This window comes from Aspergillus candidus (assembly GCF_002847045.1).
Source record: "Aspergillus candidus strain CBS 102.13 unplaced genomic scaffold BDW47scaffold_42, whole genome shotgun sequence".
Taxonomy (NCBI): Eukaryota; Fungi; Ascomycota; class Eurotiomycetes; order Eurotiales; family Aspergillaceae; genus Aspergillus; species Aspergillus candidus.
This window is the reverse complement of record NW_020194047.1, coordinates 127,502-144,764: the sequence shown is the minus strand read 5'-3', so window position 1 is coordinate 144,764 and position 17,263 is coordinate 127,502. Positions and strand designations below refer to the sequence as shown.

Here is a 17,263-nt window from a genome sequence, read left to right as displayed (position 1 = left end):
TCTCTCAAGCGGACCAATCAATCCCACAAGCAATTGTGCCGAGATGATCTGGTCCTGCGGATTGGTCACATGTCCGATGGGCAGAGAGGCAGAATATGGAATTGAACCACCGATGAGGGGGGTGGGGTTTCCAAAGGAACTGTCGTACGCATCGTGAGAAACATCCCCCACTGATTGGATATAACTCCTGCAGTAGGACCCTGTTCCTAGCTCTCTCTCTCTTTCTCCTCTCCTCCCCTCCTCAGCCTCGAGTGCATCTACACCCCTGTTCACTTCAACCATGTCACTTCACCCAAGGCAGCGTAAAAGCCGAGCCGAGCGAAAGAGAGAAAGGTATGTTACAGCCGTAATCTCAGGAAAGAGGAGAGGGGAAGATAAATCCAAGACCGTTACAACCAGCGCGGGACTTAACCCTCGGCTTGCGTTCTCTAGCCCCAATCAATAAGCTCCGCTCCAAGTGTGGCTTGCGGACTAGACGCGGCGTGGAGATTACGCGCGATTGTCACTGGCGGCCGTGGGCCGGTGGTTGCTGCAAGTATCCGTTGGAAATCACGCGCTGGGCTTGAGACTGGGGAGGGGGGGGGTGGTGTCTTCGGCTTGGTGGTCCCGGCTGTGGGTGTTGTCAACTCGACTGGTCTGGTCTGGGTAAGATCGAATCCTAGTAAGTTGAGTTGGGTTGAATTGGGTTGAGTTGAGATTCTTGTTGATAAGTTCAGCTGAGGATGAGGTCATCATCGAATAGATGGGTATGTAAGCCTTATTTATGCGAAGGTTGTTAGTTCTCAAGAATCGGATAGCCGGAAACTCAAAGAACGTATGTAATGCGATGCTACCTTGCCCGTAGAAAGGAATGAAAAGTGTCAGCGGCATAGAAATTGGCAGGGCAGGAAGAACGGTGTGAGGAAGAGGTTGCACAGAAGGCGATGCACCGCAGCGGGAGATATCTTAAAAGGGTAGTAGTCCGATCTGCTGACTGGCTCACTATCACTGTCTGTCCATGCTCATACATCATGATATTTGGGATTATACTGACAATGGGGGAAATTGAAATCGGACGAAGATACATAATTCGTGGATGGTTCCCTGCTCCCAGCTGTCGTCTACCCTCTTGATCCCTGCATGTAGCAGCAGGGTCTTCCTAGGTTCCTGATGCCGGGATACTGTCGGACCCGAAGTTACATTTCATTGATTCATTTCATTCATCCATACTGTCATTACCTGCCTCATAAAAGAAATACATCCAGAGGAAACTAGTGCATGCATGCGCCGGCACATATTCCCACCCAAGCATCATAACACCTCCACCGAATACATTAAAGAAAAAAAAACTGCAAGAATAAGCAATAGCTTCGAAAAACAAGAAAAATCTTCATCCTGGAAAAAGTCGGTGGTAATAAGCTGCGGGCCCAAAAAGACGCAACCAGCTTCGACCTATGGACTCATTGAAAATAATCGGCGGGCAGTGCGGCCAGAGCCGCAACCATGCCCACGGCACCCACAATGGCGCCAACAGCGGCAGAGGCTGCATGGCTCCGGATAGTTTGAGGCGAGGTTCTCGGTCGTTTGGATGGCCGTTCGCGATCAGGGCCAGACACAGGGGCTGAGATCGGTGAGCTGACGCTATTGCTTGTTTGAGTTCCGTTCAAAGATGCCAAGCCGTCGATGATTTCAGAGCGCGTCTCCAAGTGCGGTACTCCTTCTTGGGGCTGGGCGTCGGGAAGATAGGAATCGTCGTTGGTCGACGACGTCACCGGATGTTCCGCACATAGAGAAGGCCCGGCAGAGAAAGCGCGATGCTTGCCTGTAGCCATATCGCACACCAGAGAATCGATTTCCATATCCAGAGCCTTTCTCTTCCGAGGCGGATTCTGAGTGGTGTCGTGGGCAACAGATGATGCTTCAATGATATCGGAGATTGACACTCGGGTGTTGTTTGTTGCCCGGGCGGAGCTGTTCTTCTCACGCACGTCCGCCACATCAACATTGTTTTCCGCATGTGGCGCGTCATCAATTCGATTGAGGGCACTCTCTCTGGCATCCGAACCAGCAACGTCCTCTAAGTTGGGCACGTGGGCGTTGACAAAAGGACCATCATGATAAAGCGGGAGGTTCCTGACAGGGCTCAACGAAGTGACCCCGTGGGCGAGCGGCTGCCTTGAGTCCTCCTGAGGTGACCAGTCCTCTGGTGCCGACGAGACAGCAAAGTTGGTGAAGCAGTGGCCGAGCCTGGGTTGGAACGGTGCTAGTTTGCATCCAGACGGGGCCCCTGTAGTGTTAGACGGTTCAAACCCGCCGATTATGGGATTGAGCTTGACGTCTGGAATTTTCTGACCATGGTTGTCGTTGGACGCAGAGTTGACACCGTGCGCTTTGCCTTCATAAAGCCATGGGTTGCCAACAAGCGGTGGGTACCACACTCGTGGCTGAGGGCTGCTCGCCTTTGCTGGTTCGTGGTCCATCTTTGACTCTTCGGCTTCCGATCCAGAGGAAGATTCCGAAATAGAGTCGTCGTCCGAGTAGTCTTCGACCTCGCCGAGATCGGACTTGCTTTCCGAGCTTTCGGCATCGGAGTCGAACATGACAGACCCCTGATCCATAAAATCGCCGAGTTGGTGGGCCAAAAGGCGGACTGGCTCCCCATCCTTGACCACTACAGACGGTGGGGTCATCCTGGGGGTTGCAAGCGGTCGGTCGCCGTCCAGGTCAATAGGGCTAAGCTCCGAGTTGCCGATGCCAGCACCGTCCATATGAAGGGATTGGCCATTAGTGAGTGCATCGCCTTTCGTGGCCTCGTCATTATCTCCAATCACGATCGACGACGAATCGTTCTTCCACGGCGACGTAACCAGCGATTCAAGCTCGTGGGGCGAGAGGCCACTGGAGCCCGAGGATTCCGAGTCTCCAGCTTCGGAATTGGCATCTATCGGGGAGAAAGCTGAACCATTCGGGTGGGTAATTTGGAATTCGTTATCATCGTCATCATCAGGGACGACAAAAGTGTTATCTGACTGTCTTCTTGGGAAGGTCGAGTCCCTGCTCATCATGTCAGAGGCTTCGAGGTTACTCAAATTGCAGGACACTAACCCAGGTCCTGGCCACTCGCATTCACACCGAACCTTCAGCGGCGAGAATGTCTCTGTTGATCACCTGTAAATAACGCTGTAGACTATGGGCCTTACATGTTGGGACATACCAGTTCCACGGATCACCTGGGCCCCAAAGGTCACCAAGTCGCCGTCGTGAATGGCAGTGTCCTTGTCCCCGGGGACCTTTTCACCATTCAACCATGTCCCGTGCATGGAGCCGCCATCACGGATGTAGATTTTCTAAGCCAGGGGAGATTGTCATTAGTATCATCCCGCATCTATCAAGCTGCCCGACTAGTGTACCTTCTCGTCCAAGCCCGCCCAGAGGGTCGCATGATTCCGGGACATCACTCGAGATTCGTAGAACGCATTGTCGAGTGCGGGGGTCAGGTTCTTTGTCTGACGATTAGAAGCCCGACCCACGACAAATTCGGGGGAGAAGGCAGTGAATGTCAAATAACGACAAGGATAGGTATCGTTGATTCCAGAGGAATGCAACTTCATCACCGCTGCTCTCCGACACATCTATCAGCGAGTGGACTCTGCCAGGTCACGCATGGGTTGAAAATGGCATGACATACCCTTGGTTGTCGGTAACTCCATGGTATCGATTGCGGTGTTTTGTAGAGTCGAGACACAAATCGGACGCTGTCTGGATAAAAAGGATAAGTGGGTGCCAAACACAAGAGTCATCGATCGGTGACCCACCTAAAACATGAAGCTCGTACAAGTACACATCAGTGGAACAGCCTCTCGAATGTGAAACAGGACAAATCGGGGAGACAGCAAACACAGCCAGAACCGATAGAAGTCGGTAACAGCAGACAGAAACCAGACGAAGTCCAGAGACAAAGAAGAACGGGGTGGGGGGGGGCGGTGGGATGATGGGCGATGCATACCCTATAGAATCAGCCTGAGGTCAACGGGGCGACGTCAGGCAGACAAGTGAGGTGGACACTGGACAACCACGTCCTTGTTACGTGGAACGTAGCAGGCGTGGACGTCCCAGCGTGTGGAAATCCTTAGGTTTCGAAGCGACAGATCACTTGCAACGATGAAACCCACAATCAGGCTTCTGTATGATCTGTTGTCGATGGAAGTAGCGACGGTAGTATGGGGGTATCTGGAGGGTCCAGAGAGCGATAAGAGTGGAGCCAGGCTAAGTATCCAGAGGGAAGGAGTGGTTCCAGGCGGGGCAACAGAAGAATCCAAGATAAGTAGATCTCCAGGCACCGAACAAGAATCCAGGGGAGACTTGGTATTTGACCAATAATTGAGTGGGTTGTAGAAGAGGACAAGTTGAGAGCAAAGGAGAAAGAGAATGACAGAGAAGAAGAAGGTTGATGGAGAAGGGGAGAGTTTGATGAATGAAAGAATGATGATGATGATGACGCCGATGGTCCCGATAGGCGGAAGAGTGGGGTTACCCGTCAGGTGGACAACGGATGACTGTACTGTATGTATGCCTAGTATAGTACTGTAGGTAACTTGTATTCTCATTACTGTAGGAGATCAGAACTTCGTCTGATAGAATATAAAGATAGACAGATATCTCAATTCTAATCACTCTATCTATTTCAACCCTTCCTCTGGTTTCTATCCCCCCTATCTCGACAGCGAGAAAAACAGGAAAACTCTGCACGTAACAATAAGATGAAATTGAAGATTCCCATGCCCAAATACGTAGATTCAGTCCACGCATTATTCCCCCATTGGCTATGATACAGTACATGATACCCAATCCCACCGTCCCTTCTCACTCACACATGCCAACCGCACAATTGAACCTTGTCCATTTTTCTTTCGACCCCAACAGATGTCCGGAGCCATCGTCCATGGAAATGATAGAAGATGATAAACACAACAGATCAGAAAAGAAGATCACACTTTGTTTGGCAATCACCATGAACGAGGAAAAAGGGGAGAAGGAAAGAAAAAGAGAAGAGAGAGAGAGAATTGACAATCCTATATCGGTAAAAGATGAAAAAGAAAAGGGGAAAATTTCCTAGTAAATACACACATGCAGAAACGGCCCCCGGCGCCCCGAACAAGTTGAGAAGAGACCAGAAAGAAATATAACGGACAAGAGTAAGGCGTGACCACGTTGCCTAGGAACTTCATCAAGGCATGAGCCGAGGAAGGGAGAAGGGGGAGAAATAAAAGAAAATCGCGTAACAAAAGAGAAGGAATTTTCCCGATATGGCAATCATACTCCCTTCACACCCGGTTGAGGTGGAAAGGGCGTGGCATATGGGGTCATGGTATTTTACATGGGAGGAGCACCACCCAGACCGGCACCCATCTGTTGCAGGCGGGCCGCCAGTCGGGGGTACTTCTCTTGCACCTCCAACTGGGTGCGGGTAGCCTCCGCGTAAGAGATGGCGTTGGTGATCTCCGCCTCGGTGCGGGCCAATTCGGCGGCACGCTCGAAGTACTTGAGCGCCTCGGAAACCTTGCCCTGCTGCAAGAGAAGCTGGGCCAGGGTGCCGACGGCGATGTCGCATTCGGGATCGACTGGGAGAGAAGTTAGCGTTGGCATGGCCGAAACTATCGTGTCAGCTAAGGTTAAAACTTACTGATCAGAGCCTTCTGGCAGAGGTTCTCGGCCTCCTGGAAGTCGTGCTTCCACTGGAACAGGGCAAGAGCCTTGTTGATGAGGGGAAGCACGTTGATGCCCAGCGGCTTGCTCTGCTTCTCCATCTCCACGGCCTTGTCGAACTTCTCGATGGCCTCGGCGAAGTTCTGCTGGTCCAGGAGGAGCTCGCCGTAGTAGTTGTACACGTCCGGAATGTCCTCGAAGTTCTTGACCGATCTCCGGAAAGTGGCCATGGCGGAGGCCACAGAGCCCATCTTGTACTGCGTCACACCCAGCTGGATGTGAGAGTAGATGAAGGTACGGTCCAGGTCGATCGACTTCTGGTAATCCTTGGCGGCCTCGGCGAACTCACCGAGAATGAAGTGGAGCTGAGCACGGTGGTAATAGATATCGGGGTCATCCTTGTTCTGAGCGATGGCGAGCTCGAAATCATCGCCAGCAGCATCCTTGTTTCCTTTGGGTACGTTAGAACAATCAATCCACTATATAAGTAGGAGGGAGTATAAACCTACCAAGCTCCAGGTGCAAGCTAGCGCGCTTGATGTAGCTCTGTACCAAGGCAGGCTGCAGTTCAATGCTCTTGTTCAGGTCGGTCAGGGCAGCCACGGCGTTGCCGGACAGGTAAGTGAAGGTGGCTCTCATGTTCAGAGCCAAGGCCTCAAATTCGCCCAGGTCACCAATTTCCAACGCCTTCTCGAAAGAGGAGGCGGCGGTCTCGTATCCGTCGCCCGTCTTCTTGGCCATAGCCACCAGACCCTTACGCAGCTGGCCCTTGCCAGAGTCTTCGCTCAAGTCGACAGTCTCCTCGAGACCCTCGGGGAGCGACTGGGGACGGAAGCTCTGCAGGTAGTTGGACACGAAAGTGGGGCTAGGAAGCTTCCGGCCCTTGGCCTCGAGGATGGCCTTACCCTTCTTGTCCGCCACCTTCTTCAGAAGTCTCTCCAGCGCGACACGGCTCACTTCGTTGGAGAAGCTATCGATGATGCAGCTGGCGGTGAAATCGAGAAGAGCTTCGCTGTACTTCTCCTGGTGCTCGTAGGCGATGGCTCTCCTGTTCAAGGCCTTGACATACTCGCTGTCCATGGCAATGGCCGCGGAGGTGTCTTCGACAACCTTGTCCCACTCGGACAGGACATTGTAGCAGGCGGCGCGGTTGGAGTAGAACACGGGGTCCGGCTTGCAGATGATGGCCTTTCCGTACAGCTCGATCGCGTTGTTGTAGTCCTTGGAGCCGTAGGCCTTGTTTCCGGCAGCCTTGAGCTTGTTGGCGTAGGCATTTCGGGTCTGCAGTCGAAAAACAAATAGATCAGTATCCACCAATGACGCGACAAGAAGATCACAGCAGGGTACAACGCACCTCCTCCGACAACTGGCCAACGGTTTCCTCATCAACTTCGGGAAGCTCCTCCGAAGGCTCTTCCGCCTTCTTGGCTGACTCTGAAAGGACTGTCAGCCGGGTATGTTCTTTTTTTTTTCTTTTTTCTTTTCTTTTTCTTCCTTTCTTTCTTTATTTGATCGGCGGAAGACGCCAAATGTTATGGAGCGATGATAACCTACCGTTCTGGGACGAGGCGGCCTTGGCCTTCTGATCCTCCGCCTTCTTCTTCTCTTTCCGCCTCTGGTTCTTGCTCTTCTTCTTCTCCCCGGACGGGGGGGTCTGGCTCGTCTTGGAGTCGGACAGGTAGTATACGACACCGGCACTGGTTACGACGACGGCAACACCGGCGACGGTGTAGACCAGGGCCTTATTCTCGGACACCCATTTCGAAACACGGTCCCACACCGACGAAGAGGAGGCCGGCGGAAGAGAGGCAGTGTCAATGACCACGTTCTGAGGTGGTTGAGGTAACGGTGATTGGCTTGACATGATGACCCAGCGAAAGGAACCCGTATCCTTCGGTTTCTCCTATTAAATCTACGCGACCGGTCAGCGACGGCAGAGGCGGAAAAGAAAAATTGAACAGATGGGGATGAAAGGGAATTCTTGGAAATTATCAGATCCAAAGAGTGGAGGAAAGACTTACCGGTCGTGGGTGCGCGGCGCGAACTTGTCGGCAGAAAGGCACAGCTTTTCCTAGAAATAGAGGATTGCGAGGAGTGAGGATGCGGCTTGAAAAGTTATGCGTTGCTTTGTTCATCCATGTTCCGAGCTCTCCCAGTCCGGTCTCGGGCCAATCACACCCGCCACAGCAGCTCCGAGTCCTGAGGTGTTTCCCCACACTCTCCGGAGCACGATGACGATGACAAAAAAAAAGAGGGAGGAACAGTTGAGAACTTACCTTTAATGAACTATACGGATACAAAACAGAATTGTTCTTCAATCTTAGTTAGACGGTTTTTTCTTTCCATCTAATGATCTAGGAGAAAATTGGCCTAATGACACGTCTACAGAGGCGAACAACACAGGATGAGTAATCGGATGTAATCCTCAGGCACCCATCGCTATGGTTCTTTACTTTTCCATGCGCCAATCAAGCGATCAACCCCTTTATAGTGTTTTGTTATGAGATAGGTTATATGCCAGGTAATTGGCAGTATACGGTGTAGCACTATTGGATTTTCACCATTCAAACGAGGGGTAGTCGCATAAACAGGATATGTTCGCCAGTTTGACAGTATCAAGATGTCTAAACACTAATAGCATCATACGATACATGTCAAGACAATAACCCTATGAGAGACCTTTACTCGAACTGAAGGATTTAAGGGCCAGTTGGACTATGGAGACTTTGGAGCATGGACTCGGATGTTGTCAACTTTGGTGGCACCACGAATGAGTGTAAAGTAACTCACTGAAGCATGATACGCTCTGGTTCGTGTAGTGCCGGTTGGGGTATAAGTTGCTCAGAACTATATCCTCTCTAACCCCTCTTTGCTATACACCGCGGTGTAAGTACTACTATCCTTGACAGTCTTTCTTGTGGCTCCTTTTTGGAGTATACATGCGTACATATCTTGTGGCTTGTCCTCCTTTCGGTCGTGCGGAACCTGCTTAGATATGTACACCTGAATCGATTGGAGTCTCCACACTCAAATAACCAAATATTGAATCGAATCTGCCAGACTCTATATCCTCTGATTTCTTAAGTCTACGAAACAGGTATATCCCAGCATCTTTTCCTTAATTTGACAACTTTGTCTCGAGTTATCCATAGAATAGATCCACAAGCATAGCAAGCAAAGAAACTAGGAAAGGGACACGAGAGAGAGAGAGAGAGAGAAGAAAAAAGAAACCCCTAAATATCAGAAGAAGCTTTAGTATTTAATAGTAGCAGGATAACACTCCCAACGCTGCCTTAAGCCCTAAGCTGACTGGCTAAAGCTAGGAAATGACCGAGACATCACAATTGCTATTGCTGAACCTCACGACCTGCTCTTTGGTGGGATATACAAATGCACACCCATTGTGTGGATTGTACCCCCGTCTCCTTGTTCGCACGCGATCATATAACGGTCGCTGCACTTGTTTTCCTCTGATACTACAGTTGTCAAAAAAGAACTGTTGTCATGGAATTCTCCATTCACATGATGGCAAGCAGCCTTTTCCTTTTGAGTGACTGTCTCTGCGATTCCTTATCGATACATAAGACATGGGTATAGCGAGGCGAATCAAGAAGTGGCAGGATTGCAAACCATCCGCGCATCGCCTGACTCTATCACAACGGAAAATTGGCCTTCTAGGCAATTCGTATCACATTCATTGTTGTGTGGCAGTCTTTGCCAGGGGCGTAATTTGCAGTAGCAGACACACTGATAAGTGAGGTAATAGGGGGGAGGAGTCTCATGTTGCTTTTTGTTTATGTGAGAATAGGGACTGTGGCTTAGAATAGTTGATCAGAGACATTGACCCATTCAATAGGTGTCAGAAGCTTACTAGAGGTTAGAGTGTAGTTCAATCTTCACAAGTCAGGGAATGAGGTAGAGATTCTCTAGGTTGGAAGAAGCTATTAAACGAGGGAGCGAGACCTCCTCATCTACAATAGAAAAGAATACTCAATGATGATGAAAGCAAATTAGTTGCTTGCTCCTATGTGTGCTTTTTCGAGTGCCTCATGTTATTTATCAAGCTGGAATATGTGCAAAAACTGATGAAAACAGTCAAAGGGTTGATAAAATCAACAACCTTGAAGATATGAAGTTTGCAAACACTTACAAGATCAAAAGAAACGTTGAACATAGATAGTATGGGAAAGTTCGACAAGCTAGCTGACATGCTGACCAGTTGCAACTCCACACGTCCCCTCAATCAGCCAAACATGAAGCTATTCGAGAGATTAAACCTGTGAAAATCTCATATAAGTGGTATTTGAAGCCACCACCAGTAGCTCACTAGCCTATAGGGACGTACTACCTACAACTCACCAGTCAGCGAGGGTATTAAAGCGAAGAAATGATAGTCCTTCCCGCGTCCTACGGGCAAAAGCACTTTGTCTTCTAGGTAAGACTCTCCATCTTAGAGATATAATTCTCTTTGTACAGCCATTTAGGACATGATAAGCGCATGCAAGCTGCTTCAAAGGATTTGGCGGTTTGGACAGACATAGCTTTGATGATCGGGCGGAAGTTAGACGCCTTTAGAAGAGCCGACTTGGTGAAAAAATGAGTCAAGTCAATGATAGTGCAAGAATAGCTTCAAAAGAAATGTTTCTCTGGGCTCATGATCATAACCATGGGAGGACTGATGAAAACAATCCAAATAAGATGATATCGGTATTATAAAGAATTGCGAATAGTTGCAAAAGGTTGCAAGAAATATAGAGAGTCAAAACAATACAATTCCCCCATATAAACTCCCCGGTTATGCGAAATAGAATTGGGATATATCTTCTCAGTAAATCATTGAGGATGGTTGTAGAATTAGGGCTTTCCTTTACATGGATCATTCATTGTATATCATCTCATCGTATAATGATGCTAGATTTCCACTATATGCATCCCGATGTTGACCTCGGAGTCACCCCGTTTTGCGTCTCTCCTCACCTCACAAGGTAGTTAGTAATAGTTTCCATTGCTAACATCCAAAATCATACCCATCTTGAAAACCAAACAAGCCACCTCCAACATAGCACACCTAACCAAAACAAGAACCACACCTACCGACCCCCTCCCTCAAAATCCAATGACGCGGCCATTCCCCCAAAGAACCCACCCTCATAGGCCAAAAGACACCAGTAGTTCGTTTAGAGATCAGGAGGGGCAAGTCCAGCCAGCATACAGCCTAGCCTATCCCGAGCCAAACAGACGGCGGCTATTACCTTACCACAACAGAAGGCTGAACAGTCGAGCTGAGTGACTGGTTGTCACAGGTTGATGGGTGGCACACGCCCTTACCGACAGGGATGGATACCACGCACACGATGGAACGAATGGTAGTGAGCTGTTTCCGGCCCAACGATCCTTGACAGCAAGCTGAACTAATGTCGTTCATTGTTGGAATATAGAGCCGTCGGGACCATGTGTTGGGATTGTGGCAATTACTCTCTGACTACGAAGATTGACGGAGTTCAAGTTGTGATGGAAGATCCACAGGTTGATCGGTCTGATCGGGGCAGATCAGACTGATCGTCAATCTGTCATCTGGTGCAACAGATGCTTATTGAGGAAGAGTGACAAGTAAGATATGGAGATATCAATATGTAACAGAATATTAAAAATGGTCAGCTCGTTACTATAGTTATAGTTAGTACTAGCCACTATTGAGAAGAAACCAAATATATTTTTTGCCTCCATGTAAGTGCTGGGACTAACGTATCATCAGGCGTGGATTGCCATGACGCAAGGCGAATCCTCATATATGAGGACGGTTGCAGTTCAGGACTGGAGTCTTCACTTGACAAGGCAATTCTAGTTTCAGTATTTCTAGCTTACATGGCTAATTTATCACTATTCTAATGGAACTGCCTATCGTTAGGAACTAAACACAATGTTACCCTCATTCATGGTAGGTGACTACGGTATAGTGGCCGTACCGGTACCTGACCTGAATACCAAGGTGGGTATCATTGGATACCGGGGGTCCTCGGATATTAACCTGCCCACTTTTTATTTTTATTTTTATTTTTTTTTCTTGGTTTTTCCCTTCTATATTTATTTTTCTTCTCACCTCTTGTCTATTGATTTTTTATTTTTTCCCCCAAATATAGTCATCATAACCTCGAGTATCATCAAGGTAATGGCGGTTATTATCGCCCCTTGGATCACCTGGTGGTGCCCGGCTAGAGTAGGTACTAGGCAGACATACATTCCGACCGTCAGCATTCTTGCATCCTGCCCACTAGCGATCCCCCCAGCTCGCTACCGAGTGGAGAGATTTTTGATCCTTCCATTTTCTTCTCCTCCCTTTTCGATTCGTAAAACCAAAGATCCTCTCCGATCTAATGACGTAGGGGTATTCCCAGCGCGCAGATGACCTCATGGTTCGGTCCATGCATGCATTATCATCCTTGTGTATCAGAACGCCTATCTATCACCCTCTATATCCTGTAGCGTGGACATCGCTATCAAACACGGTTGGGGCGGCTGCATGCCGAATTGCCGATACAGACAGACACACCGCACAGGGCAGATTGGGCGCCCTAGCGCGAAAATCAAGAAGATTGATCCGGGACGAACCATAAACTTTCGGAGTCTTTTCCCTGAAATAGACTGATGGATTCGATCACTGCTTCTCTTCGGGTGCCACAGTTCCTACCGAGTTAAGCGGCGCAGGAGTACGGACGGGGCCAAATCAAGGCAGTAATTAAAAACATACCAGTTATCGTAGCTACCTAGTCCGTACTGCAGCAATGAGTGAACGGCTTGACCCGACAGCTAGCCAGTTGTGGTGGTAGTCCGGAGATAACCATGCATCGAGAAATCTCATCCTGCTCGTTCATCCTGGCACTAGTCCAACACTGGGTCAACTGGGCCTCGGATGAAGGACCGGTCGCGAGTGCGCCGTTGGATACCCGATGGACCCAGATGGGGCTTACCATGGTCGTCACGACCGAGGAACCAAGAAGCGTCGGATCTCTGACCCAAAGAAGAAAGGGACAAACACAGCCAAGATTGTGAGACTGGGAAACCGCAAGCGTTTCTTGTCTGGGGATTGGTCATCTGACGTTCCAAGATATTCTCCTCATTGCCGTGGCCCCCTGCTGGTGCGGTCGTTCTGCCAAGAGAAGGCGACCAGTCTGACATGTATTCGATCAGCCTTGGGGAGTGGTGGGGGGGGGATCAACCAAATAAGCAACAATAGTGTTGGAGAGAAAGAACCATATCACCCGTCGATTATTTACGATCCAACGGTCCACGGCGGCAATAGAACAGTGATCATAGTGGACGATGGAGTTTCCGACGGGGAGGGGGGGAGAGACTGATAGATATCAACCTGGAACACTAGCCTATAGGACCGACCGGTGCAGGAGTGTGACAATTGAAGTTGGCTAGGGTCAATCAAGAAAGACCCTGGGAGTGGAGTTTCTCCCCGTTGGTCATGGGCTAGTGGCTGATACTAGCAGTTCATCAAGACATAGTTTCAGTAATTAATCATTCCTGACTGACTCTCTAGTTTCCACGATACCGTTCATCCCATGAGAAGGGAGTACTGGGGATTAGGAGTATATTGTCTGTATGTACACTCCCTCGAAAGTAAAGTGACATATCAACAATCTCCGTTCAATAGGGGCGTCCTCTGGATCTGTCGTATCCAAACCAGAGAAACCACCCATCGAACCATATCCGGTATAATTGGAAGAAGGAATACCGGCTATGTAATCAACCATCTAGAAGAATGAATTGTGAACCAGTGAAAACCCAGGGGGGAAGAAATCGAGGGACAAGAGTGGTTGGAATTGCTGGACTCCTGGCTTGATCAACCGCCGGAACTGCCATTTTCGGCGTTAGGTATGCGGGGACTTGGCTGTTAGCGGCCAGGCCAAGAATGTCTTAAGAATGTCCAGTGAGTACTGAGTACTGAATACAGAGGAGTCTGCTGAGCCCAACTCCCTGTTTCATCAACCCAGATCAACTGCTAGAAACAAACTCCATTTTCCTGCTGAACCAACCAGAGGAATGAGTCCACCGTAATTCATCTTCCCAACCTTCTATCGATCGGATCATCTCTTCCCATACCTCCCGGATCATTCTTCCTTTCATTCCTCCATTCTTACCCTTCCTCTCTTTCCCTCCAGGTCTTCTCTTCCCTTTCCTTCTCTTGCTTTCATTTTTTTTTTTTTGTTACCATTTCTTTGTTTCTCTCTCTTGGGTGACCCACGGACTCCCTTCGGATTACTCGTTCTTCCATCCCTGTCGTGGTTTGAACCCCTCTTTCTCTCCAGTGTGACGACTTTCCAACCCACTCGAGCAATCACCCGCTGTTTTCAAACCTGTCGGAGCTATCTATCCGAGCCGGATTCGTTCTCCCACCAGTCACCCTCTTCCTTCCCACCCATCATCGCTCCTATCTCTTGTGACAGACAGGGTTTCTCACAACTCGACGGACTGGTGCAGGACAAGAGTCACTCCAGGAAGAACAAATAAGATTAAAGGAACAGGAAAGAAACGGGACAGGAAAGGAAGAAAGACAAAGAAGCAGAGAAGGAAAAGTAACACCGACGGCATATTTCGATCACGGATACGCGACGGATCATTCCAAGAGACAAATCGTGGTCTAAACGCCCTCTGGGACGGACGAACCGCCGAAGCGGCTTAGGCTGGTCCCCTCGCCCTTCCGACCGGTGCAAAATCAACCGTCGCGCTGCGCCTATGCACTTATAGCCATCACCCCTTCGACGCCCGTGAAGCGTACCGGATCCGATCTTCTGTCTCTATCCCTTCCGTCGTTGATCCCGACCAACCAACGACACTCCAACAACCACCCGCCTACGAGCATGCCAGTCAACCTGGCCGCTGCTCTCCCAGTCTCGCGCATCTAAATCTGCCCGGTCACTCTTGGACACCACGTCCACTCTTGCAGGCCCGCAATGGCCCGTATCTCTGGGATGGTCTCAGCAGTCGTGCTGATGCTGACCATGGCGGCGGTACCGTCGTCAGCGAGTCAGATCTGCTCCTTCTGGGATGGTGGATGTCTTGATGCTCTAGCGCAGACCGCCGCTTCCTTCTCCTTCCGTCCTCTCTTCCTGGATCAGCTCACCTTCTACTATGGCTACGATGCCAACTCGCGCGGGAAGGGTCATGAACCCATGACCAAGGTGTCGTACTGGCTCAACTACCAGGTCCACCACATCAACAATTCCATCATCGACTCCAATCGGACACTAGAGGTCGCCATGCGCGTGGGCAATCTGACGGGCACGCCATCCGGCAGTAACAACGGCTGCGATGGAGTGTGGGGGTCGCAATGCTCGACCAACTTGAAAGAGGAGATCCAGGAAGCGATCTACCAACTGTCGGTCAAGGGGGAGTACTACGATGATCCGTTGAACACGGTGATCAGTCAGCTGCGACTCGATCCGCCGTATCTGCGCAGTTGTCCACCTCAGTTTTTCGACGTCCAGGATTTCCCGGTCTTTGGTACGTGTGGTCTCACTCTCGTTTGTTGACCTTCTCTGACATTATTTAGAATTCGCCCAGGAAATTGACGTCGACAAATCGGCCAAGTTGCAACCCTCCGGTTCCTCGAGCAATCCTTGGAAAACCTGGTATATTGACAACATGAGCGACCATCAGCAGGCGGAGCAGGTGGCCGTGGCGATCTTCAGTCGCGGGCCGTCCTATAATAGCCTGGCCTTGAAGAACAAAGACGAGATCGACCTCGAGTTGGTCTGTGTGCAGGCGCCGGACTCCGGCTCGACATCGAGTCACGATGCGGCGTAGTGGTGTGCGCCAACCGCTTTGAATTTATTTTCGCCCCAGTAATATGGGAAATGGCATGCATCGCAGCAAGAGTTGTGGCAAACAACCGCCAATTAGACACCACACATCCGCACGACGCCAGTCCGCCGTGGTCACGACTAGGAACGACATCCCAACCGATCAGTCCAAATCATCCGGACCAGGGACTGATCCCGACAGGCCAATCTCTGCCTCCTCCGGTGAGGAACAATGCCTGCGACCACGAGCACAACAATAATTGACCGACTCGCACCGGGCCATTCGGCATACGCCATGGATCCGCTGCCTCGGACTAAGGTGCGATGCACCGGTATATCTCGATATATACAGACATATATTGCGGATTGGATCGGACTGGATGAATCGATAGGGTACTCGATAGAATAAATACAATAATCTTCATCGCTTATCGATCCAGAAAGGGACATGTAAACAAAAGACGTTCAAACAGCTGGGGAATAAACCATGCTTCAAAGCCTCAACCCCCTCCACCCAAACAAGAACACCTCATCCCTTAACGAATCCCCGAACCCAAAAATACCACCCACAGATATCCAGGCACCCAGGTACACAAAGTAGCCCGTAATAAAACCAACCGACCTCAAACCCCAGATATCAGAACCTGTGACATCATGATAGACAACCAACCCCGACGATCTCTCGATCGCAGGATGCGATGCGATTGGGGCAGGATCCACGGATCTTCGCGTGACTAAGGCGCGCCGGTCGGTGTCGATCGCGCGGCTGCGATGCGGCGTACGATGAGACTAGTGGGGAGGGTGGGTTGTTTAATATATTGGGTTCGTTCTTACTAGATATTTGTGCTATCTTTTTCTACTGTTTTTCTGGGATTTTTATTTGATGGGGTTTGGTGGTTATGGGTGGATATATATACATATATAGGTGGGCGGGTATCGCTTTTTAGGATTTGTTCAACGTACATTTGATTCTGGATGTTAGAGCGAACCGTGGTCTTTTAATTTGAAGTGGATCGTTTTAATGCTAAGTATCGCAATCTCTGGTCTGGTCGTTCATGCAATCCTGCGGTGTGTATATGCTCTTATGGCCATCGCTTGATACTCCCTGCCTTTTGTTGACATGTTATCTTGACTATTCGACAAAAAAACATCAATTGGCGAGTGGTGGGTAGGTCCTGATACCTAACGTCTTTTGACAATGATTCTTGATAGAATTGAAAGTGGATAAACGTTTAATTTCAAAGTAGGTACCTGCTACATGGATATCTACTGCACTGACTTGATAACTGTGGAAGCCTGAGGTATACTCCTTTCGATCGGTCAGCTGACCAGTGTATCCTGCTGTTGTCATCTTTCAACTTGTCATCACATCGCTTGGAAATGTCAATTTCATGGTTATCCTGATATGATCTGGCTGTTAGAGTTCTATACTGCGGGAAATTCACTGCTTGTTCCTACTCTTCTACCGATCCTGAATAAAGGGTCTTCTCTATGTTATGGTTTACTATGGTGTTTGTTTGTGGGATGGGAAATTTGGTCGTTCGTCGAAGTTGATCTTGTCCATCACCCTTATTCCAAAAACATAAGGAACTGACTATCAATACCTGTGTACCTAGGTTTGAAACCCTGACTACTCCGCTAGGATCCCCGTTCCCAGTTCCAACAGGACGTGACTCCGGCCATTCCTCCACCAAAACGGGGTTGGGAAATGTCGATATCGACGGTTAGCATACTCGATACTGTGTTTTGGGATGCTGTCATGCTGGTCG

General features: G+C 49.6%; 4 protein-coding genes across 4 annotated transcripts; 1 reads left to right on the top strand and 3 right to left on the bottom strand.

Annotated features, from left to right (window-relative positions):
- Window positions 1-1,439: 1,439 nt before the first annotated feature.
- Window positions 1,440-3,689, bottom strand: BDW47DRAFT_119272 (FHA domain protein; the record flags this gene model as incomplete). The annotated part of the gene is made up of 4 exons (XM_024815333.1): window positions 1,440-3,136; window positions 3,194-3,326; window positions 3,390-3,595; window positions 3,668-3,689. 4 exons carry the CDS (start codon window positions 3,687-3,689, stop codon window positions 1,440-1,442), a joined length of 2,058 nt encoding a protein of 685 aa, XP_024669800.1.
- A 1,663-nt stretch (window positions 3,690-5,352) lies between these two features.
- On the bottom strand, window positions 5,353-7,549 carry tom70 (putative mitochondrial outer membrane translocase receptor (TOM70); the record flags this gene model as incomplete). The annotated part of the gene is made up of 5 exons (XM_024815332.1): window positions 5,353-5,600; window positions 5,663-6,136; window positions 6,195-6,966; window positions 7,040-7,128; window positions 7,240-7,549. The coding sequence occupies 5 exons, from the start codon at window positions 7,547-7,549 to the stop codon at window positions 5,353-5,355; spliced, it is 1,893 nt and encodes a 630-aa protein (XP_024669799.1).
- Window positions 7,550-10,761: 3,212 nt separating this feature from the next.
- Window positions 10,762-11,468, bottom strand: BDW47DRAFT_109814 (uncharacterized protein). The gene has a single exon (XM_024813561.1). The coding sequence runs from the start codon at window positions 11,108-11,110 to the stop codon at window positions 10,934-10,936; it is 177 nt and encodes a 58-aa protein (XP_024669798.1). The 5' UTR covers window positions 11,111-11,468; the 3' UTR covers window positions 10,762-10,933.
- A 3,177-nt stretch (window positions 11,469-14,645) lies between these two features.
- BDW47DRAFT_127832 (uncharacterized protein) lies at window positions 14,646-15,498 on the top strand (the record flags this gene model as incomplete). Its single annotated transcript, XM_024816772.1, has 2 exons — window positions 14,646-15,195; window positions 15,245-15,498. 2 exons carry the CDS (start codon window positions 14,646-14,648, stop codon window positions 15,496-15,498), a joined length of 804 nt encoding a protein of 267 aa, XP_024669797.1.
- Between the last annotated feature and the right edge of the window lie 1,765 nt (window positions 15,499-17,263).

Excerpts from the sequence above, each read along its gene's own strand:
- BDW47DRAFT_109814 (XM_024813561.1), bottom strand. The coding sequence starts at position 11,110 with ATGAACGACATTAGTTCAGCTTGCTGTCAAGGATCGTTGGGCCGGAAA.